The sequence below is a fragment of the Hippichthys cyanospilos genome, chromosome 21 (assembly GCF_059441005.1).
Source record: "Hippichthys cyanospilos isolate Australia breed blue-spotted pipefish chromosome 21, RoL_Hcya_1.0, whole genome shotgun sequence".
Taxonomy (NCBI): Eukaryota; Metazoa; Chordata; class Actinopteri; order Syngnathiformes; family Syngnathidae; genus Hippichthys; species Hippichthys cyanospilos.
The window spans coordinates 3,958,662-3,983,748 of record NC_142389.1 but is presented as its reverse complement, the minus strand read 5'-3'; the positions used below and the strand labels follow the sequence as shown (position 1 = coordinate 3,983,748).

Here is a 25,087-nt window from a genome sequence, read left to right as displayed (position 1 = left end):
GAAAATCTGGATTTTTAAAATAATGAAATTGAATAGCCAACAGCAAATAAAACGTTCTCCCAACATTAAAAAACGGTTAAATGATTCCTTGTAAAATTTAATACTTGCTTTATTTTGAATGCCAGGTCTGCAGTATTAGCTAAACATATTTAACAAGGTTGTAGTATGGATTTACGTGTAGTCATGAATAATATCAGTGTTACTCAGACTACATAAAATTAAAACGGTAAAATGATGGTCAAATACCATAAATCTGGCTGATTATTTTTTGCTGATGTTTAAAGGGCCATAACCGGACCATTTAATCAACTGGTCGATTAATTGGTCGGGCTCTAATGAGAATATCTGTTTTATTGCTAGCAAACAGGCTAATTTCATTTGTATAGTAATTAAGATATGTTCAATATGCAAGTTAATGAACTGACAATTACAAATAATAATAAATCTGCTTTCAAGATAGGTTTACATCAACATTGCGCCTAGAAACACACGCGGTTTGAAATGTATGGCAAATCCTTTCATTTCCCAAGCATTTGACAGCAAATTCAATAAAACAGCAGGCTGCAGTGTCGGGGCTGCTGAGGTGAGACGTAAAGATCATGCAGATATGATGTTTGTACAAGGAAATCATGTCCAATCCAATATGCTACGACTGATAGTGGAAGAAAGGCAAGCCTGAAGGAAAGCCGCAATCATCGCACCATCTGTGTAGCGTAGACTCAAGTATTAAAAAAAAAAAAAAAATCATCATGTGTATGTGTAGGCGGTTTCAACGGTATACATTGACATAATCTGCGCTGGGTGGGAATGAATTCTTTATCAGATTATTAAAAAAAACAAAAAAAACTGACAAACAAGGAATTCCGATCAATTTTATCCTCTCTAAGACCAAACCCTATTTGTTTGTTTTTAGTTGTTTGCTCATTTAACTCTTTCAGTGCCATGGATGAGAATTTTCGTCTTTTAAAATACTCTCGTTGTGTGCACGTGAGGAGAATTCTCGTCAAATACGTTCTTTTTATGAAAGGGTAGCTGACACCCTTGACTAGTGCTTATTTTAATATAAAACCAATTGAGCACTGTAGTGAGGAACTGTGACCATTAGATGGCAATGTTGATCACGTTGGGGAAGAAAGTGTATGTAAATGTTTGCCAGTGTTTCATCTCCCGTAAAGGAGTAATTTATATACAATATAACTAATACCTAATAACTAATACTTTGTTTGAGATGGGATTTACAGGAAAAACACTTGATATGATGCCATCTATTTATATAGGTTATAAAAAACAGCAATCAATAACACCATGCCGTCACGCAATGTGAACGCCAGTAATCCAACTTTTCCATTTTGCACCTGACCCAGACGTCTGATACACTAGTTTAACACAAGTTCAAAAATATTATAAAAACATCTATCACGTACAACATAGTTGAATATCATTCCCTATAACTGCTTAAGTTATTTATTTGTTTCAACGTATTACTGATTAACACCGTATTTTGCACGCACTGGATTATAAAACCACATTAAACAAATGGCCTATTTAAAATAAATAAATAAACAAACAATATAAAATATATATAATAATACAATATGAATTGGGCTACATTTGCATTCTGTTATGTATCCACTAGATGGAGCTGCCTTCAAGGCAATGTCAACTCAATGATCAGATAAATCAGCAGTTTATACAGTAAGCGCATGGTATGATCGATATATAAGGCGCACCACATTATAAGGCGCAGTGGCAGCTTTTAAAGAAACGTAAGGCTTTTCGTTACGCCTTATAGTACGGAAAAATGGTAATTCAACTCGAAGCAAAGCAATCCCCTAGCGGTTGCCTTTTCCGATTACGCTTGGCACTGAAAGAATCAAGCAAATGTCTTAAGTCCTAGTGTCCTTTGTAGAGGACATCCCGGCCTTTCCAGTGATGTCTCAAGCATCTACGTGGGATGCAATTAACTTTGCTGAGACAAAACGTACACAACGGCGGACACAAATAAATACGCCGACTCTCAATACGATATACGAATTGTACTGTAGGAAGCCCAAAATATTTGTATGAAATCTGCATCACGTCTGTCCTGTTTCCTTACATTCTATTCCGCGTTACCCCTCCCTCAGTAAGACTTCTCTCCCTCGCTCGCCGGGTTGCCTTGGAAACAGCCGAGGCACACCAGAGAGGAACGTGTGAACAGGAAGTGCCAGACCGTAAACGTGGCGAGGAAAAGGAATATGCGCCTATTTACTCAAGTCAACTTTTCAAACCTACGTGGCGCCGACTGCTGCGATTCAATCGGCAAATGCAATCATCGCTCAGGGCGTTCTCTCGGCCATCTATAAATCGGGAACTAAAATAAATATGAAAAGATGTCCTCCTTCCTAGCGATACGGCACCGTCCCTGCTTTTGTCACATTAACAAACACAAGAACGTCAATAGACATCGTATTAGCTAGCTTTCCTTAATCAAGTTAAAAGCAGCGCTGGCTTGAGGTCGAAAAGGCACAGAGGAACGACTGATCAATGCCTTGGCTCAACCTTGTCCCCCCCCCCCCCCCCTAAAATCCCCACGTCCCGGCTTCCCTCCCCAATGTGGCTTAGCAGAGTCAATTTCCGCGTCCGGAGTACGCGCTTAAATCTTGTTGATTTGTGCTGGCATTTGTTATTGGGGGGGATGTTACGGCGAATTATTGAGGCTTAGCAAGCGTCACTGTGCTAAATTTGTATTGGCTCTTGAATCAGTGATGAGCAATACATTGTGATGTTGTTTACGGTCGTTGGAGCGCCGTGCAGGGTTGGGTGTCGGCAGAGGTGATGACGGAACGGCGCGCTGCTCGTTTGCTCTGTTCTCGTTTACTGCCGTCGACGGCTATGGCGGTCAGAAAAGCATTTCAAAATTTCAACCGGGTTGATTTTACTCATTCTCAGCTTGGAAAGCATTCGTTCCTATGCGGTATCTTTGACAGCTTGGATAGGTACAATTTTTTGACGGAGATGACTTGTGCTACCTTTATGTCTTGTATTTTGCATAAAAACTGCGTGTGTATTTATATATATATATATATATATATATATATATATATATATATATATATATATATATATATATATATATATATATATAAACAAATTAAATAAGTGAAAAAAATCTAAATATATTTAAAAAAAAATCATATATATATATATATATATATATATATATATATATATATATATATATATATATATATAGAGAGAGAGAGAGAGAGAGAGAGAGAAAGAGAGAGAAAAAAAAAAATATATATATATATATATATATATATGTATAAACAAATTAAATAATAAGTGAAAAAAATCTAAATGGATTTAGAAAAAAAATCATACATATATATATATATATATATATATATATATATATATATATATATATGTATATATATATAAACAAATTAAAAGATCCAAAAATCCAAATGATTTAGAAAAAAAATTCAAATGTATATACAAATTAAAAAATAAAAAGTGAAAAAAAATCCAAATTGATTTAGAAAAAAAAATCATTTATATATTTATATATATATATATATATATATATATATATATATATATATATATATATATATATATATATATATATATATATATATATAAACAAATTAAATAATAAGTGAAAAAAATCTAAATATATTTAAAAAAAAATCATATATATATATATATATATATATATATATATATATATATATATATATATATAGAGAGAGAGAGAGAAAGAGAGAGAGAGAGAGAAAGAGAGAAAAAAAAAAAATATATATATATATATATATGTATAAACAAATTAAATAATAAGTGAAAAAAATCTAAATGGATTTAGAAAAAAAATCATACATATATATATATATATATATATATATATATATATATATATATATATATATATATATATATATATATAACAAATTAAAAGATCCAAAAATCCAAATGATTTAGAAAAAAAATTCAAATGTATATACAAATTAAAAAATAAAAAGTGAAAAATAATCCAAATTGATTTAGAAAAAAAAATCATTTATATATATATATATATATATATATATATATATATATATATATATATATATATATATATATATATATATATATATATTATAAACAAAATAAGAATCGACATGAAAATTCAATATTGGTGTAATCTAATTCTAAACACCATTATTTATAAAATAATGAATTTATAATACATGGAGGTACCTCAAATATTGACAAACTTATAGCACTTTTGCAATTTTGCCAAGATGAAATCCTTAATTTGGAGGAAAACACATTTAAAGTGTTTGGCACATTCATCTTTCAAATGTCAATAGCAATCAGTACCATAGGAAAAGGATATTGACCTGAAACTTTAAGGAAGTGTTAAACGAACACTGTAGAGTAAATTCCAATCGCAGGCAAGGAAATCATCTGAGGTTTGAACATTTAAATATCTGAGGTCAAATCGGGCAAAAAATGGTTCTTTACCTTCAACCCCCAAAGCTACTTTTCCCTTAAGTTTGCAATTAATTCCTGAGGCAAAAAAGTGCTCGTTTGAATGCGTATTTCTTAATGTCAAATGATTACAGTGGGAAATTTCACTTGACATTTTTTTGCCGATTAACCGGTAACTTTTATCTCGATATTATATCTACTATGCAGCCTTGTACAGTCATCGGTTTGTGTCTACTTCAATACGGTACTTCCGCTTCGATCTGTAAACATACGTGCCACACTGAATTGAAAACTCCGAATGAAAAAGCAACAATAGAGTCATAGAAATCCTTTGCGTTAGCAGGTTATATATTTCTCTATCGGTTGTGAAAAGTCAAAGAACATTCCAAGGACCCGATGACCGACCTCCGATATTTAGGCGGCTAACAAGTGACTATCCTTGAATCAATGAAAGGCACGAGGCGACTCTTGATCGATAACTTTTTTCCTGACGAATGACTGCACATTAGAGTCGAGCTCACGTGCGGGTAAATGATTAAACGCGGCGGCCAAGTCGGAGCTCGCTTGCTTGATATCAATTAAAGCTTGGGTGAAAATGCACTCGTTCCTGTTCATAACCGTCTGGGTATTTAATCACAGAAGATAACGCGGCTGAAATCTTAATTGGATTTATTGCGCCGCTGCTTAATTATAAACAGGGGTTTACCAAATTCGCCTGCGCTGCTGTTCCCGAATACAGCTGATGGGTTTCTATTCCAATCAGTCTGAGGAAGCTACGATTCGACTACGAAGACATTTGGAATCGGATAAAAAGAATAATTAAAAAAATATATTCATTTTTAATCGTGACTATAATACGGGCCACCACGATTATTTAAGATGACCCTCTTGCAATATTGACATTTAAAAAGCCAGCTACACCACATATCAAATTTAGTACTTTTCGTCCTACAACCAGGGGGCGATGTTTCCCACAAGAGACAAAAATCTCCGCTTTATTCACCGTAATATTTTATTTACCAGTGTGAAATGGCGTTGAGTTTATCACCTGATTTTTAATTAAATGTACTTTATTTATTTGTATTATTTGGAAGTATCAAGCCCTGAAGCCTTGTTTATATACTGCTTGTTTAAAAAAAAGGGCAATATATAGGAATGTTTGACCAAACATGACAATCGTGATTACAATATTGACGAAAATAATAGTGATTATTATTTTGGCCATAGTCGTAAAGCCCTACTTTCAGGTCAAAGAAGCTCAAAGTTTTAACGTAAAATAATATTTTGCAGGCCTGGAATCACTTTTATCACTTTTAACGTTTAATTTGCAAATTTTCTAGTGTCAGTAGCTTGAATTTCTTGTCCTCCAAAAGGTTTGAGATTTTCATTATCATAAATTCACCGTTCATATTTTATTTGGGTATTCTTTTGTATATATTTTTGTATACACGTATATATTTTATATTAAAGTAAAATAGTAATGAAATGAATTTCATTGGACAGCCGACAGCACAAGACGTAACAAAATGATAAAAAATCATAAGCGACTGGTTCAAAATTAATACATATACTTTCTTATTAACCCAGTTAATTAGCAAATTCATCATTCGGAGTTCTGCAGATGCCCGTCAACATGCTACTAAAATTGACTGACACTCAGACAGGATTTAATTCAACAATAACTTTAGTTTGGCGTGGTTACTTTGAAACATTTCCCATACAAACCAATTAAAATAGTGGCTTAGTGTATAAACAGTGGGAACTTCCCACATCATCCCATCCTGGAACAATGACAATCTAATCTGAAGACAATGCGGCCACTAATCCGCACAAAACTGTGCAAATCTGGACAAAGTGGAAAACGTGAAAGAAAAGCGCTAGTGTGCTAACGAGCAAAGGCGGCCATATCCTGAGGGGCGAGAGGCGAGAAGAGTGAACATTTTTTATCCGAGACAGATAGTGGAGTGTATTTTCAAGCAAATTAGCATGGTGTTGCTTAACAATAGTGATAATGAACTTCATTTGCGCTGTCATTTAAAAAAGACTGCTTCTTCGCAAAACAAGTGAATTGAAACACTACACTAAGAGGGAAATGTTTGCCCAAGATTTCCTTAGTGCTTTGTTGTATCAGAGCCAAACTTGTTTTTTTTTCTTCATCACATTTTGAGCCAATTACATCACGTTATCCGAGTAAACCCGCTGCTCGTTTTCCAAAAACTGTACTGTAACCAGCAGCCGGCCATCAGTCAAGGCAAGAACAATTGAAAAGAGGTGGCAATTTTTCAAATAATTATGGCTGATGGGGGGGAATGTTGAAAGGATGGGGGAAGGAGATTGAATGGGCGGGGGGCTGTAATTACATCAAAGCCCACAATACTGAGGGGTGGGAAGCTGACATTTACAAGAGGCCAAGCAAGATTGTTAATTAAAAACTTTACGTAAAGTTGCAGATTTTATATTGTGGATTGGTGCCACGTAAAATAATTGACTTTCACACGCAAACTTTTAGATGTCAGGAAGATACGATGAAACAAACTTAAGCTGTGGAAAGTGTCGCCTTTAGAATAGAATAAAATGTTATTATTTTCATATAAACATGTCATGTGGCACACAGTGAAAATGGGAGTGCTGCTCTGATTGGTGCAGGTTAAATAAATGAAGAATAAATTAAATAAATAGTATAAAAACAATGGTTTTACAGAGTGCAACTGTTATTTTCAGAATAATATAATCTGAAACGATCAAAGAAAAAGTTCAATCTACTTTATACATCACATATATATATATATATATATATATATATATATATATATATATATATATATATATATATATATATATATATATATAAAACATTTTCTTTGATTTTTTTCTGTTTTTAAATTTGTTTATGTGATTACAAAAATGAATAAATAAAAGCAATATATCTTTCCTTTATCTGGTCCGACTTACAAGGAGAGAAAAAATATCAAGCGAAGTAAGGTAAACATGCAATATATGCAAGTAGCATATTTTTTTATTAAAAAGCGAAATTGCTACTTTTTACTAATCTGACATTCAACAAAGGTAAATTGCAAGAAAAATCAACCATCAATTAAAAAATGCATGATCATAAATGAAAAAAAAAACATAAATATACAAGATATGGATGGATGGATGGATGGATGGATGGATGGATGGATGGATGGATGGATGGATGGATGGATGGATAGATAGATAGATAGATAGATAGATAGATAGATAGATAGAGAGAGAGAGAGAGAGAGCGAGAGAGAGATAGATAGATAGATAGATAGATAGATAGATAGATAGATAGATAGATAGATAGATAGATAGATAGATAGATAGTTATGAAACTGCTTCGAGGAGAGAACATTTTGAGCCTTTTTTTTGCGGCGAGATGAATGAGTAAAAAATGCATGGCTGCAGAGGATGGCGAGCACTGCGCAGGAATAATGATGCAGGAACTGTGCCGCCGGGCTTCCAAGCTGCTCTTCTTCGCATAGCTGCATAGCCTCACGACAGTGACTCACCCTTGTCTACCTTTCGGTAAGCTTTTCACACCTCCATTATTCTAACGACTATTCACCCTTCTTTTCCATTCTGCCCTTTTGCACCGGTTGATGCCCTCGTCATCCTCCCTCCGCCTTTGTTAGGATGCAGGCATGGTAGGTGCTCTCAGAGAGTCATTACGGGAACAGTAGGTGGCACGGAGCGCCTTTCAGTGACACGAAAATAAAGCGCGGCATTGAAGAAACCCCAGTGTGGTGAATCGCATTTAAAGAAAAGGCTTGTGGCTTTCAGACAATCAGCATGCTAACACGCTGCTCTCGCTTGCCAATCAAAGCCGGCTCTCATACTTTACAGGAGTAGCGAAAACTCAAACGGACACTCGTTTTTGTTTCGATCTGAACTGTGCGACTAAAGACCTCTACACAGCGAAGGTTCGCCACTTTTGGTTCTCGTCTCGTCTTGTGCGCTAATCCGCTAGCTAAAAAGCTAGAAGATTGCTCCGAATGCTTCGGCCCGATTTAACGTGCTGGATTGGCCCAAAACCCTTTTCCAAAGCTTCGTGATGAACCCGAAACTGATGTCACTTTGGTGCGTGGAGGTCCTAATACCCTCCTGGAAAAACTACGGTCTAGGGGCTGGATTTGGCCCGTTAAACTTTTTAACCCGGCCCGCTGAAATTGAAGCAAGTATCAGATTTGGACGAGAAAGATAATGTTAACATCTTGAAAGATAATGGAACGATCATTGCTTTATCTCTTTCAGTGCCATGGATGAGAATTCTTGTCATTTAAAATAGCAAAAACAATGATAAATAGTAATATTGTCATAAAATATGTTTGTTTTATGGAGGATAGCTGACACCCTTGACTAATGCTTACCTAATATAAGCCGATTGAACACTGTAGTGATAACTGTGACCATTGGATGGCAATGTTTCAACACAGCTGTTACCTACAGTACATGCAAGTGTAACTAAAGAATGGAAGTCAATCTTTCAATGGCAGCACCCATATTTACATCGACATAGCACACAATATTCTGTTGGCCTTGAAAAATGAGTGAAAACGCTAAATACACAGGCCCTCTAGAGGTCAGTATATGTCAGCACTAAAAAGAAGTTTGACTTTGTTCCTCTAATATTCAGTTGTTGTAAGAGTAATTTAAATACGTAAATACATGGGACTTGAACACGTGTAAGGCTTGTTTTTTCTTTCTTTTTTTTTTCCAATCGTGAGGTGGATTATCAAAACACTCCCATCAGCTCCTGGCCCAGCTCTTTTGTTATATTTTCCAACCCTTTGCCCACCCCTGCGCTAACACACACGGTGTGTGAAAACGAGCCGGCGTGATCTTGAATCCCATTCAATCTATCAAATCCCACGAAGAAGTTCTCACCTAGCGCGAATGCTGTTTACATTTCTGACATGGTCGCAGCCCCTTGGCGCTGCAAACCTGGTCGTCCAAAGTCACAAGTTCATGTAGGAAAAAATGACCTTTTTTGTCCATATGCCACTGTGTATTAGACACAAGACGCCAAGCATTCACTTTTTGAACCCATGCTCTGGGTGCAACTGCAGTGTGGACATGTACTTAGCTACAGAGCGGAACAACAAATCTCTATCTCCCTGTCCACCCACCCAGAAAACAAACAAAAGCCCAGACGCAAGAGTAAAAAATTGAAGAAGCCCAAACAAAGATGAACAAATAGTCTGGTCAAACATCCACACAAATAACATCTTACTTTCCGCCAGATCCCATATTTATCAGGGGCTGACCAAATAGATTCATTTTTTCTTTTTTTTTTAATTTTTAAGGCCAATTCCAATACCGATTCATAGCATTTTGAGCTAATATTTGAATGGTCATAATTGGCCAAATTAAATGGTTGGCCCCTATATATATATATATATATATATATATATATATATATATATATATATATATATATATATATATATATATATATATATATATATATATATTATTCAACCAAGCATGCAAGTGACATTCTAGTGAGCGTGAGGACAGGAGATATGACTTCTGAATGACAATAACATTTGAGAACAAACGTGTATGTGCATTGTTACAGAACGACACAATGAAAGGGTAAATGGCTGCTGGGCCTTGACTGACCTTTTGGGATATATTATGGTAATTTGTTCATTCTTTCTGTCTTTTATCAATATGATATTTCATGCTGCAAACTAGTGTGCGCATTTGATTTTGATGGTTAACAGTGTTTTATGCAAATACACTCATTTAGGAGATTACACCATGCGGCAAAATATGAAATAGAGAAATTTAGAGAAATCGGATTTGATTTGAGTCATGCGATTTTTATAATTGTGTATTTGTTAAGAGCCCCAATTCTTAAATTTCAGAAATCGTGCCCACGTTTAAGAAACTAGATAATCAATTAAGTTTTGATATTTTGAGTGACAATTTTCTTGACACATTTTCTTGGAAAATGACTTATAAGGCTTCAATTTTTTCAAATCAGAAGCAAAAGTCAAAATCAGGGGTTTGAAAAAAACCATAAAATGACTTCATTATACAGTAGACTGCTTCCTTTGTGCTGCAATGTTTGTTTATTTATGCAATTTCCTCTTCGGCTGACCCATTTGGGAGGCGCCTTATCTATGCAGCTGACGAAAGACAATGTCTGCAACGCACAACTAGATAATCACGCCATTACTTCAGGGAGCGCTGTTTAGGAAAGAGTAATCTTATATCAAAGGCCCCAAGGTGAGAGGAAAAGGCGAAAGGAAAATAATAGAGTGGACTTGGACAAAGAGTCATGAGCTCATTTGCTGCCATTGACTAGTATACTACTCAATTACCTTTTTCAACAAAGATGCTGCAAATTTAAACCTTGCAAATAACTTTATTGATGCACACTCACCAGTAGATGGCATGCATGCACAATTTGGGAAAAAGATTCAAAAAATAAATTATGGCTCTTATAAATGACAAAAAAAAAGCCTTGCAGTTAATTGGGAGCGCATGGAAAGGGAGTCTGAAGGTTGTCATGGTGACAGGAGAACTTCCAATGGGCTCGGCCAATAAAAACATTTTTTTTTTTTTTTTTGGGGCGGGAGTCGTTTACTATTGCGGCACTCAGGCTTACTTGATGTGTGGGCTGAAAGTAACATAGATTAAATGAGCTCCGACAAAATATAGTGCTTGGAAAGCAGACAATCAAAGCAAGACTTTGCCAGAAAAAAAAAAGGAAATTAGCTCATTTGTGAGAATGAAGGAGCATACAGTCAGTGAAAACAGAAAAACACATTTCCACAAATTTAGAACCAGACTTGCAATCCAAAAGGAGTTTTCACTAAACTGTTAGCCAAATGAGTTGGTGTCACAAATGTTCAAATTCAAGTTTACCGCTTGTGCACACACTTAAACTATACACATTACATTTTTTTTCCTTATTTAAGAGTATTTTTTCCCCTTCAACCACTCAAATTGCTCAGTGGCTTGAGTTCTATCCATGCATTTATTAACACCCACAAAAAATTGAAAAATGGTATGGTCTGTCATTGTAGTCTTTGACTGATGACGACAAAAAAAAAAGCCATTAACTGGTTTCTACCGCCCCCTCCAATTTTGAGGTGAAACACCAGTCAACAAATAATTTTCTGTTTGCTGATATAGTTCGACGGAATGTTGCAAAAATTGCAGAAAAATCAATGGAGTAAATCCTATTAAAATGCATCTCAAAAACTGTAATTATAATGGTTTTATATGGTCCAAAATTTGGACAAGAATTATTTTTGTACACAAAACCTCGCACGTCCAGCTGCAATCGCTTAGAAATGTCAGAATTGTTGGATTTTGAAATTCCAGCTCAATCGTGTATGTTTTTCCCCAATTGATTCTTTTATAATATAAACAACAACAACAACAACAACAAAGAAATGTCCATAATTTCTAACATAATGCCACAAGGGTTAAAAAAAAAGAAAAAAAAAAACCCAGTACAATCCTTGGAACAGCTCACTCATGGTTACTATTATAAGGTTATATAAGACTTATAGTTGTATAAAGTATTCAGATAAGCACACTCATAAAAGTTAAACGAAACTTTATCGATTTATATCTAATGCCCACCTACACAAAACATATATTTACATTATAATGTACATTATGCAAATATTAATTCTCCCTTAAGTAAAATAAATATATGTAAATATTCCATTAACGTTATACATAAACTATAGTTTGTCCTGGCTCGAGCGTAGGAGTAAAAAAAAAAAAAAAGCTTAACCTATCATACGGTCTACACAACCCCATTATGAACCTGAGGGAGATTCGCTCATTTCAAAAATTACTAATGATGACACTGACCTGCAAGACCTTTTTAAATATGCATTGTACATGACTACACATGTAATTAATAACAATAAAACAACAAATGAAGTCGCCCATGCATTTTATTCATCACCCACCATACATTATAAATGTGCTGGCTGCATTCTCCTTCGCCAGTCCCTTTCCTTAAAATCCCCCCGAGACTAAACATTATTACGAGGATATTTTATTTGAGTGTCCCAATCCATCAAAAAATGCAAATGCTCAAATGCGCGCAATCAAAAAAGAAATTTGACGGGCTGCGTTATAACCGAGTCCGTGATGCACTTTTGCCCGTCGGAATAAATCATCCCCTTAAGAAGGACTTCGAACCAATAATGAAATGAAAGCATTTGACTAGATGAATGAATGATAGATTATCCGAGAAAAAATAAAATGCTGAAGAAACTCATTTATATTTGAAATACTGTGACTTGGCAAACTATCGGATGACTCGTTGTGGACTAAACTTTTCGTTGCGGTCATCTTTTGAGTAAGAAAATAAACTATGCAAACGCTCACACATGCACGTCAGCGTCAATAATTAATCAATTACACTGCCTAGTTGCAGCACGTTACGTATGATATACATAAAGGGTGTGAAGTCTTTATATGAATAATCAAGCTACAACAGTTAAATTAAAACTTAATTAAATTAATAACTGTGTTATTTATTTATTTGGGATATACTGATTGATTGATCTTGCTATTTGGACTACTTAATACATGAATTAGTCCTGAAATTATTTAGAGGGAAAAGTGGTTGCTAAATTTCCAAGAAATCAAAATTCCGGTCAAATTCTTAAAAAAAAAAAAAAAAAAATGATGGTATACTAAGGTATTTGATGACTATTTGTTTTTTTCAAACGTTTGGCTAAAGAAGGGTCTAAAAACGGCTGGTAATAACTGAAAGAAAACCGATAGTAACCAATTACTTTAGGTAACTAAGCACCAAAGTAATGAAATACTTGAATATTTTAGTACCTAAACATTTTTGATCAAATACAAGTACGGTAAACACAAACAATCTATCATTTTAAACACCAATAATCTATCATTTTAGGTAATTAAGCCATTTAATCCTAAAGTATACATTATTTACATAAGTATTTTTTTTTTCTTAAATTTTATTCTTTAAGTATTTGCCTGAAGAATTCTTGAAAATGTCTTGTATCAAAATTAAAGCAAGAATTACATTAAAAACTATTGAATTACTTAAAGTAATGCAGTAGTATTCATGCAATTCATTACTACTCATCATCACAGATTACTAAAGTACTTAGCTGGAAAGTCATTAAATACCATTACGTGTTTGTTTTTATTTTTTCTTTTACATTTTTGAAGAATTCCGACTTTTGAATCTGGCTAAAATAGTGTTTGGCTAAAGTAGGGTCTAAAATGTTTCGAAGTGATATCAAATTCAAATTTTACGTTTCTTAAACCCTTGTGTTGTGTTTTGTCCAATTATTTGAGCTTTACATCAAAGGTATGTCACATTAAAGGGAAAGCATTGAAAGAAGACAGTCGGGAGCTGAAATTTCACCCAGATGGCGATGTCAAAGTTTAACATTTATTTATCACACGACGCAGAAGAAATTGACCCAAAAACGATCAAAATACCGCACAAGAGTTCAGCTCCGACAAATACGCCCGTTCTAGTCTTTCTTCCAAACAAACTCTTTGCCGCAACAACAACAAAGTCGCGCCCCTGCGGAATCACCGCCTTCCTGGCTCCTCACTTTGACGCCGTCACGCACGGTGGTCTTAAAACCTCCCACGGGGCTCGTCGCCGCTCCGTTGAGCCACATCCCGATATTTGCGGTACCTCGAAAAGACCGACAATCCCTCTGTCAGGTAATTAGCCTAATTAGTGGACTCACTCATTTCCCCCATCCCCTCTCCGGTTCTTCCCGAGCCGGCCTGAGCAGCCAAGTCATTAATATCATTAGAGAGCGGGTCATAAAGTATCCCGTGAAGCCTCACGCCTCGCTCTGCGAAGAAAGTGATAATAACCTGGCCGGATGGAGTGGTTTTAAATGAAAGCGCGCAACAACGTGGGTACTCTACGTCTGAATCTTCCCGGTCATGTAGGTCATCCTGGAAAACCTCTTGAACCAAGGACGTTTCATCCTAATGTTTTCCTTAACAAGCCATCTTCAGATAACAGTCTTTTTTTTTTTAACGCCCTTGGAGGAGCGTTTTTTTTTTCCTTTTTAGCACCATCTCTTTAAAACGTTCACCTGGATGATATACGGCATCATTTTATGTTCTAATGGGAAACAATGAAGGGATGTTACCTTCATAGGATGCTTTAAATCCCTGGCCGCTCACCGCGTAGTCCGATAGCAGCCACAAAGTCAGCCTGGAGCCGCTGCTTACGATGGGCGATGGCAGTTGGAAACCGGTTAACCTGAAAACAAATGAACAGAGGGACAATAACAATCAGACGGGAAGAATCAACAACGCTGCAAGGTCACGGGTTTGGCCAGCTGCTTCATGACGCATTCAAGGCGAACTTTTTGGTTCTTTAATGAGCTCCTGAATCATCGGGAAGCAATTTCAAATGACAATTCCTCAAGACGGAGCGGCTCGATAGATTTTTTTTTTTTTTTTTTCTCTCCGCCAGCGCAGACTGAGGGACGGCAATCATGCAGTGAATCAGACACCGTGTAAGAATGAGCAAACAGTTGAGGAGACAAACATAAAAGTGTCAGGCCCCGAGTCAACAAACATCTCTAATAACCACGCAGAACATTTTTCCATGCGGGAGTTAGCTGGGATAGAAAATATCTTTGTGATTTTGGAGGTAAGCAGAGGACATATATATATATATATATATATATATATATATATATATATATATACATATATCTACCGTATTTTCCACACTATAAGGCGTACCTAAAAGGCTTAATTTTTTTTTAAAAAGCTGATGGTGCGCCTTATAATCAGGTGCGCCTTATATTTGGATCAATATTGAGATTGGGATTCGTAGGATTTGTATTTTGATTGAAAAAGATTTAAAATATGTCATTAATTGAGGGTGTGCCTTATAATCCGGTGCGCCTTATATATGGAAAAGGTTTTAAAATATGTCATTAATTGAGGGGGCGCCTTATAATCTGGTGCGCCTTATAGTGCGGAAACTACGATATATATATGTATATATATAATATAATATATATATATATATATATATATATATATATATATGTGTGTGTGTGTGTGACAAAGGGGGCAATAGTTATTAATGGATACACATCTTTTTTTATAATTTTAAATAAGGCACACATGGCCCAACATGGACGAGGTGCCGCTCACATTCGACATCCCACGTTGTGTGAGTTAAATACTGAAAAAAAACACTCGTCTATAAATACAGTGCGTCTTTTGGCCGCAGAAATATGGTATTTCATTATTATATCACGAAATGATGAATGGGCCTCTTGCAAGGTGAAAAACAATAAAGCATCATTTATAATTGCTGCCTTGTCTCAAAGGATATTATAAAAGCATAAACTAAAATGTGGCTGCTGTAACAACACAAAATAGATCTTTAATTCCTGTTTGTTTTCCTTGTGTTCCTAGAATAAGTATATAACATTTATGAGTCCTTGATGACTTTTTGTGCTTTTATTGAATTGTGCGTTGCTTCGTTGTGCTTTGTGTCCACTGCGTGTGATTTAGGAAGAAGAAATTGAATATTAAATTTCAATAATGAGTTTTAATTAGGTTGCATTGCACTGGAAAGGCAATTGCGTTTACTAACAAAGTTCCTTTCATATGAAGTTAAAAGCAGGTTGTCCTCTATTTAGATTGATACAGACTGGACAAGATGGTGATATCATAAATGTTTAATGCAAACGCTGCTGCTACAATACAGTGTTAAACTGATATATTATGATACATTCACATCATTATCCTGATGACACAGCTCGACTGTGAAAGGAGGCGGTAGCGGCATCTGTGCCGGTGATGCCAGCTGCATCCATGACATCATTCGCAAGGTCGAAATGCGGACGCGTTTTATTCGGGGAGGAGCGGGAGCTCGGCGCCCAAACGAACCGGGGTCCATCATGGGCAATCCATCCCAAACCTCTTCGCAGGAAGGCAGATCTCATTTTCAAACACAGTCAACCAGCTCTGCTGTCATAAATAACAGCGCGGGGCGTCATTCTTCTCCTTTCACCGTAAACCGCTCATCTTTGGATGACAGGTGGACACGTCGCCCATCATCGTGCACTCACACGGTCGCCGCACAGTTTGTCATACATGTACACACACATACACACATATGCCATCATATATATATATATATATATATATATATATATATATATATATATATATATGTGTGTGTGTGTGTGTTTATGTGCATGTAGAAATAAACACAAGCATACATATATGCATGGTGTATGTAAGTGTATGCAAGTGGTATCTATCTATATGTATATAGCTATATCTTGCATCTAGATACGTATAATCTATATTTATATCTTCAAATATTTTGTATTTATCATTTATTTATATACATGTACATGCATGTGTTCATGTGTGCAGGACAAACGCAATCTATCTATCCATCCATCCATCCATCAATCCATCCATCCATCTATCGTCATCTTCAGACCCATTCAATTTGTTTGATGATTTGCTGATCATCTTACTTGGGATATTATCTAAATCGTTTCCCAAATGATGACTGTTGTGGGATCAGAGCATACTTTCCGTCTACCATAATTGCACCTATCTATATATATATATATATATATATATATATATATATATATATATATATATATATATATATATATATACAGGATATACACACACACACATCTCATGGCATTTGGGGAGCAAGTCTATGTTTTTAGCATTCAGCTTATGGATTTATTCTAACGCTCACTAAATCGTTGTATGATGTATTTGCCCATTGTGCATTTGGTTCCACCGTCCAATTCGCCAGTAAATTTGAGTTTTCAGCTCCATTTTCCGCCGTTTTTCCGGGTTTACTTAAAATTAGCGTTTTATGTTTCCTCAAGCTTGCCTTGTCGGCATGAAAATATGTCCCCTATCTCTTAGCGCCCCTGTTTTATGTCTTGCTGAGCGAGGTTCCCCAGTGTTTCACTTAGTAGCACTTTGGATTGGAAGAGTGCACCAAGGAAGTAGGGGAAGATGAATCAGTAGCGAAAAGACATAAAGATGCATAATTTGATTCCTCGCGGTAGGGTGCAGCGGCTAAATAATGGGACACGTGTTCATGCAAATAGCCCCTTTGCTGACCACAAATGGAATTGGAAGGCAGCCATCTTGATTCAGCGGCGCACTGCGGGGTAAGCGAGGGGATGTTGACACACAGAACGTTGGAGGAAACTGAAAGGGAGCCGCATCAAAGTCGCCATCATCCGGCCCGAGCTTGACGCCGACCCCGAATCATTTCCAGCCGAAAAAAAACAAATGAAAGTGGATGTAAAAACACAAAGAAGCTGGCTCGACAAGAGAAGGGAGATTAAAGACTGCGATGTGATCATGGATTGTGGACATATGGGACATGCTTGCAGATTGCCTGCTACCCAAGTGGAGATGTGCGGCATGATTGCCATCGAGAGACACAAAACAATGGCTTTAGATCACAGCTATCGCAAGTGTCTGGTGAATAGATGGCTGCAGAATCAAAGACTGGGAAAAGGGGAAAGGATGAAAGAAAGGTTATAATATGAGTTTATGAGTGGTGTAATATGTGGTTATTGTTCGTTGACCGTTTTTCAAAACGTAGCAAATTTGCACTGTTTAAATGTAGCAAATTTGCACTATGTTTTGACGCTAATTTATTGGAACTCTGTTATTATTTTAAAGGGTTATGCTATCCATGAAAAGTGCTTCAACTGTAAAAAAAAATAAAATAAGAAATCATGTTGCGAAATGACCTCTACAACTAATTTCGGAAGAGGTACAACTATGTGTGTGTGTGTGTGTGTGTGCACATATATATATATATATATATATATATATATATATATATATATATATATATATATATATATGGAGACCCATCCATTTTCTAGAGCCACTTATGCTCACATGGGTCACAGGCTTGCAGGTGCCTATCCCAGCTGGCTTCAGGCAGTAGGCAAGGGACACCCTGAACTGGTTGCCAGCCAATTGCGGGGCATACAGAGAAGACCAATCACACCTCAGGACATTTTAGCATGTCCAATACACCTGCCATGCTATGTTTTTTGAAGAGTGGGAGGAAACCTTAGTACCCAGAGAAAACCCACACAGGCTCGGGGAAAACATGCAAACTCCACACAGGAAGGCCAGAGCGAAGTGAGATCCCTCGCCTACTGCCTGAAGCCAGCTGGGATAGGCACCTGCAAGCCTATGACCCTTGTGAGCATAAGTGGCTCTAGAAAATGGATGGGTGTCCATATATATATATATATATATATATATATATATATATATATATATATATATATATATATATAAATCTAATCCTCCATTCATACACAGACATTTCCATTCAGCAACATATGACTGCAATCAATATGTGTGTTTAAGAAGAGTCCATTAGGAGAAACTTTCCACCTGATTTGCTTCAGCTTCATCTCAATGAGGAGCCTCTGCTTGCAATTATCGCTCCGCTACCCCTGAGATGGAGGCAAGACAGACGGACCAAGAGGACACGGTGGAGGAAGAAGCTGTTAATAACGACGGCCGCAGCGAGTTGGAGGACAGGAATGCAAAAGAAGCCGCGGCCACGGCGAGATGAATCATCATCTCCTTCATTAAGCAACACGGCTATTTAGATTCATGCTCCGACGCCTCTTCTCAATCCCGCCAGCACGCTTTCCGTGACTCATCGGAACGTCTCCGTTCGAGTGTGTTTGTGATCTACCTTGTAAATGTATGCACGTAAACGGCTGTAAACAGACAAAGAGTGAAGGGGGTCATTCATCCTGTGCGTGCGTGTGTTCTGCTTGCGTGCTCTCAGGATGGAAGAGAGAGGAACATTGTGCTGAAACGGCTGATTTTCCGGCAAGGTTCAGCAAGGGGAACGAGAAAAAAAAGATAGAGCAGCGGGATTTCGATGGCCGAGTGGATTCGCAAATATATGATAGGTTAGATGGTGTGTATTCTCTGCCGATGAGTGTTTGTGCGCAGGTATGGATTTTCGCTGTCTCGGGAGAAACTAGCGTATTGCGCCATGTACAAACACTTAGTGGCAGAGCTTTACATGACCAATAACCATAGTTCGATAGCCAGATAGATATTTTAGTCTTCCTGTTGGGGAAATCATTTTTTTATTTGGTAACCTGGACGCCATACCTTCAGTCAAGATAATACAGACGGACAATATACGCAAGGAAAATAAATGATGTGATTTATCCATAGACTTAACAAGCTGAAGTTCAGTTTGAGTGCATTTGGGTGACTCATCACAAGACCCGCACTTGACTGGAACTGGAGCTGTTGTAGGTTGAGCTTAATTCGCGCAACTTAATTCCTACAGCTTAGAAGAAGAAATTCAGGACCAATTAGACTGCCTTTCTTTCCGCCCCTCTTATCTTTTTTCGGCAGGGCAACTGTAATGTAGAAAGTCACTTTGGTCAAGACCGGGACGTTAGCTTTGATGTAACCGTTGGGATTTAAGTGAGAATCATTTCTATAGAATCCTTAAGTAAAGCAGATGTCTTGAGACATGCATTTTTTGTCTTTAAAACGCAAAAAATCCTTGACAATGCACCTTGTCAGGTGTTTCTTATGCATGGAGGTCAGGATTATAACCTGTGTGCCTTATAACGTGTCTACCTTTTCACCCACAGTGGCGATAATCCACATAACTTGGCATGCTTTTTAACCTGGTGCACCATGAAACCTAGTGTTCTGATAACCCATGTGCCTTATAACCCGGGGGACCTTAAAGGCGAATGCTCCACATGACCTGACGTACTTTATAACGCAGTATGCCTTATAAGAGGTGCGCCTTATAATCCGATGCACCGTATGACCCAGAGTGCCTGATAACACATGTGCTTTGTAATCTGAAGCTCCTCGTACCCTGGCATGCCTTTTAACCTGGTACACCTCATAACCTAGTGTGACTTATAACCTGTGTACCTTATAACCGGATACCCTTCATAACCTGGTCGGCTTGTAAACTGGCACACCTTATAACCCGGTGCACCTTCGAAGCTGATGAACTTTATTACCTAGTGTGCCTTAAAACCCATGCGGTTTATAACCCGGTGTACCTTATAACCCGGTGTGTCTTATAACTTGTATGTCTTATAACCCGTGTGTCTTTTAACCTGGTGCACCTCATAACCCGGTGTACCCTACATTATTCCGGGCCTTATAATCTGGTGTGCCTTATAATTTTGTGCATTTTATTATTAACCGGTATGCTTCAAAACCAGGAGCAACTTGTAACCTGGCAAACCTCATAAATCGGTGTGCCTTATAATCTAATACGTGTTTTAACCTATCCATCCATTTTCCTTACCTGCGTTCAAGCGAGGGAAAACGCAATCCAATATTTTATATTAATCATAAAGGTCTGTGAGCCGTGTTTAGTCCGGTCCCTCACCTAGGACCCGTTTGTCATGAGTGACCCTACCGGATGCATAAAGCCCCGGACAATTTTGCTCCTAGGATCACTTGGACACGCATACCCCTGCACCACGGTAAGGTGACGGCTCACGACTCAAACTTATTAACCAGCACGCATCAAAATCCAGTGCCCCTTGCATCCTGTAATACCTCGTAACCCGGCGTGCCCTATGCGTGTATGGAAATTTCCCAAACTAGACCTGTTCATCTAGAACTAAAAAGTTTTTGTTTTTATATTTGTTTTAAGTTTGGTGCCACTCATCATGACATTGAGAAAGTCTGGAGGGCATCCGCTTCACACAAAAAAGGCAAATTTGACTGTAGCTGGAGGCAGGAGGAATTTGTAAACATCACGCGTGACTCTGCACCCTGCTTCATCCATAACTCATCAATGTTTTCAACAACTTTTGAGAAAAGGATTGCACTTCCTTTCTTCCTCCATCAAGACATCTGACTATGGCACGCAGCAGATCGTCAATAGAAATAACTATGTGACATAAGGTGTTTTCGCACCGCCGTTGAGCGGCAAGCGGGTTTCTCCCATGTCAGTGGTGAGATAATCAACCGCATTCAGCGCCCACTGAGAGACAAACCGCAGTGAAGTCATTAATGAACCGGGTTCTCCACATTGACGGGGAGCGTCAGGGGCTGCTACGATGAGGAAAAAAAAAAAAAAACTGAGCAAAGGCTCATGTGAGAGAAAGCATGCCAAGGTGTGAAATTAGCACAAGTGTAGTTCACCAACAAGTGAACTGCACGCTGCGTCGGGGAAAAAAAAAAAAAGACTGAATCATCTGCACTGTTCATCTATGTGGCCCACACACTACTGAGTATTTGTCATTTGCTCAGCAGAATTGTAAAAGTCATCAAGGGCTGAATTAATGGACTCAAGCATGCATGCGAACGAGCGGAAGAGTTACAGACGACTGCGCGCAAATGGCGCGGCTTCACTCCAGATAACTTCTCCAGCGAGTCTTTAATTAGATGACTGCTTTTGTCTCGTCATAATTCTTTCAAATTAAAATTGGAATCGTGGACCGCTTCCATCACCGTGACGTTGACATTTCTTTAGAGAGGGATGATGTTGCATGTGAAAATTTGGATTTACTGAAGGATTCGGTATCTATCCATCGTCCATCAATTTTTTCATCTTTTTCATCCATCCATCATGTTAATTAGTTGATTAATTAATAGATCAACCGTCCATGCATCCATCTATTCATCCCACCCGTACATCCACCATCCATGCATCCATCCATCCATCCATCCATCACAATGAGCATTATCCCCAAGAATGAATTATTTATATGGAAGATAACTGCCACGCGCATAAAATTCGGAGCGTCAGCCGGTCAGCCTCTGAGTCGCACGCCGTTTCCTCTCGGGGTGTTTTCGCTCCATGAACAGTGTGTCGCATTGCCGTGATGCCAGCTGCATTTGGTCAGCACTATACTTGCCTTTAAGGCAACACTTAGCGCATATGCTATAAGTTGAAGGAGACTATTAAATGTGACACATGGTGCACTTCCCACTTGTCTTAATAACATGCAATCAAAAAACCCCGGGGATCATATTTACCGCATACTCGCCCTGTTTTTATAGCCCGAGTGAACTCGGTCTGTTTTGAGGGGGTGGCCTTGTCAACTGCAAATGTGCCATTGCTCACCTCATCGGACTCCAATATTAAAAGGCTAACTAAAACCAGCTATTAAAAGGGAAAGGTACCGTATTTTTTGGACTATAAGCCACGAGCGAATTTTTCTTCATGTTTTGAGCCCTGCGGCTTATAGTACAGTGCGGCTTATCTGTTTTTTTTGTTTGTTTTGTTTTGTTTGCTAGCCATCAGCAGTGTGTATCTGTTTGAGGTGTCAATTTATGGAGCAACTATCAAATGGAAGTGAAAAGATGTGAATCAATGGCTGGACTTAAAAAAAATGTGTCTAAATTTAATAAGAGAATGTATACAATTTTGGGTAAATTTGTGACATGTAAATTTTATATACAGTACACAGTGTATGGGATTTTATTTCTGTATTTATAATTGTATATGAGTGATGTAGAATTAAGTTTACTAAAATAAACGATCAAACAAAGGGAGGCAAAAAAAATATTTTTGAACCGCTATTTACCTAACAGATATCCATACATACATACATCTATTTTCTATAAATATGTTAGAACTAAAATTGCAGACATTTACTCTGTTAAAGAGAGTATGTTGCTGTTGGCAGACAATTACAAAAAAATTGATTAAATAAACATTAAAAACTTCATATACCATCTTTTTGCATAAAGAGCTGATGTTATTACCTGCGGCTTATAGTCCAATGCGGCTTATCTACAACAAAAACACAATCTTTGCACATATTTTGCTGCTGCGGCTTATACACCAGTGCGTCTTATAGTCCGGAAAATCCGGTATATATGGGGTAAAAGCTAAGGTCAAAAGGTAAACACACATAACTAATCCTAATAATACACATGATCCACCGTCAATAAGGAATCAGTTATGATGAAGATGAGATATTTGGGAGTGAAGCTTTTGAACAAATAATTGCATTGGATCGTGTCCGTCCTTGTTCAGGCATATCAATTAATCATGCGGCAAACAAATAACGTCTGGCAAATGAAAGGAGATGGCGTTTGCATGTCTGGAGCGCTACCTCTCTTGTTCCGCACTAATTACCCGGTAATAATCTTTGGGGAGAAAACAATTAAGTAGGAAATAACATTGATTGAATGTCGCATGACTCATATGAGCAGGTAAGTGGCAAAGCTTGTGATAGAGATATGCCGAGAGACGCGCCATCTGTTTATTCAATATTGCCCGGGTATCGGTCGGCGCATCGGCGGAGAGCGCCGATCGTACGTCATGATTCATCAAGTGAGCGAGGTGTGAAAATTAAGACAAAACCGGCGAGATGAAAAGCGAGACGGGCAAGACGCGCGAGTGAAGAAATGACACTTGTTTGGGACTAGGAGCGTTTCTTGAGTCGGGCGATAAGCTTTGGTGAAATGTTTGGCTTTTTTGGGTCAGGTTTGTGATTTTTATAATTTGTGGGCAAAACCAATTTGAATGGCTCACTCAAACCGATTTTCATGTATGAACAAAGAAACTTTGAGTGCTAGAAACTGCACTATTTTCTATTTCTTTTCGAGAACGGGTCTGATACTTTATGTTATTTATTTTTTGTGGACAAATATTTAGTTAATGATTTGTTTTTGTGAACATATTTCTACTGTAACCCCAAAACAGGACACTTTATGTTTATACTTTTATTTGTTTTACATTTGTTTATTTTATTTTTATTATAATTATTATTATTAGTAGTAGTAGTATTTATTTATTTATTTTTGGACAAATATTTAGTTAATGCTTTCTTTTGTGAAAAGATATCTACTGTAACCACAAAATAAATATATTTTTTTCAATTTTTTAAATAAATAAACAATAATAAATATTTATTTTTTAATATTTATGATTCATTAATGTATTTATAATAATAAACAATCATACATATTTTAATTTTTTAATATTTATGATTCATTTATTTATTTATAATATTTTTCCTGTGGTTATTTTTTTTCTTGATAAAAGATTCCTCCTTTGATACAAAAGAGGACATTTTAAGTTGATTACATTTTTTGTGGACCAATACAAACTAAGTTTGAAAGGCTCTAGAATTAAAAAATAAGACACTGATGGCATGTTTTCAGATTTTTTTTTTAAATTGTTTTTAACCCAAAACTGCTTTGCACTGGTTAAGGGGTACTTGTCAGAAAAGATATTTCACAGGGGGTACATCACTGAAAAAAGGTTGAACCACTGCTCTAGTCTTCAAAATCTTATTTCGCTATCAAACGCCCTTTCCCGGTCTTGCATTTCAGTGTCAAAGTCATATAAGCAAACAACGAAGCAAACGTTATTGGCCAGTACGACATCAAATCAGAGCATGTTTGCATATGTGCCGGCGAATGTCTTGCTACGAATCGATATTTGGAATTCCAGCATAAGGAACCCGGCACGCTGTGATGTTGAGTTTCACTTCGCTGAGGGACGCCAATAATAGACTCCAAACAAGGTTGGCCATAAGATCCGATTATCCGGCGGGGATAACAGGGACACAGTGACCGATGGAGTGCCCGA

At 37.1% G+C, this 25,087-nt stretch overlaps 1 protein-coding gene across 1 annotated transcript in view; it reads right to left on the bottom strand.

Annotated features, from left to right (window-relative positions):
• csmd2 (CUB and Sushi multiple domains 2) overlaps window positions 1-25,087 on the bottom strand; it is a 178,832-nt gene that overhangs the window by 127,680 nt on the left and 26,065 nt on the right. Inside the window, exon 3 of the mRNA XM_088404647.1 lies at window positions 14,622-14,734. Coding sequence (XP_088260773.1) covers window positions 14,622-14,734 — 113 coding nt within the window. The remainder of the gene's footprint in view (window positions 1-14,621; window positions 14,735-25,087) is intronic.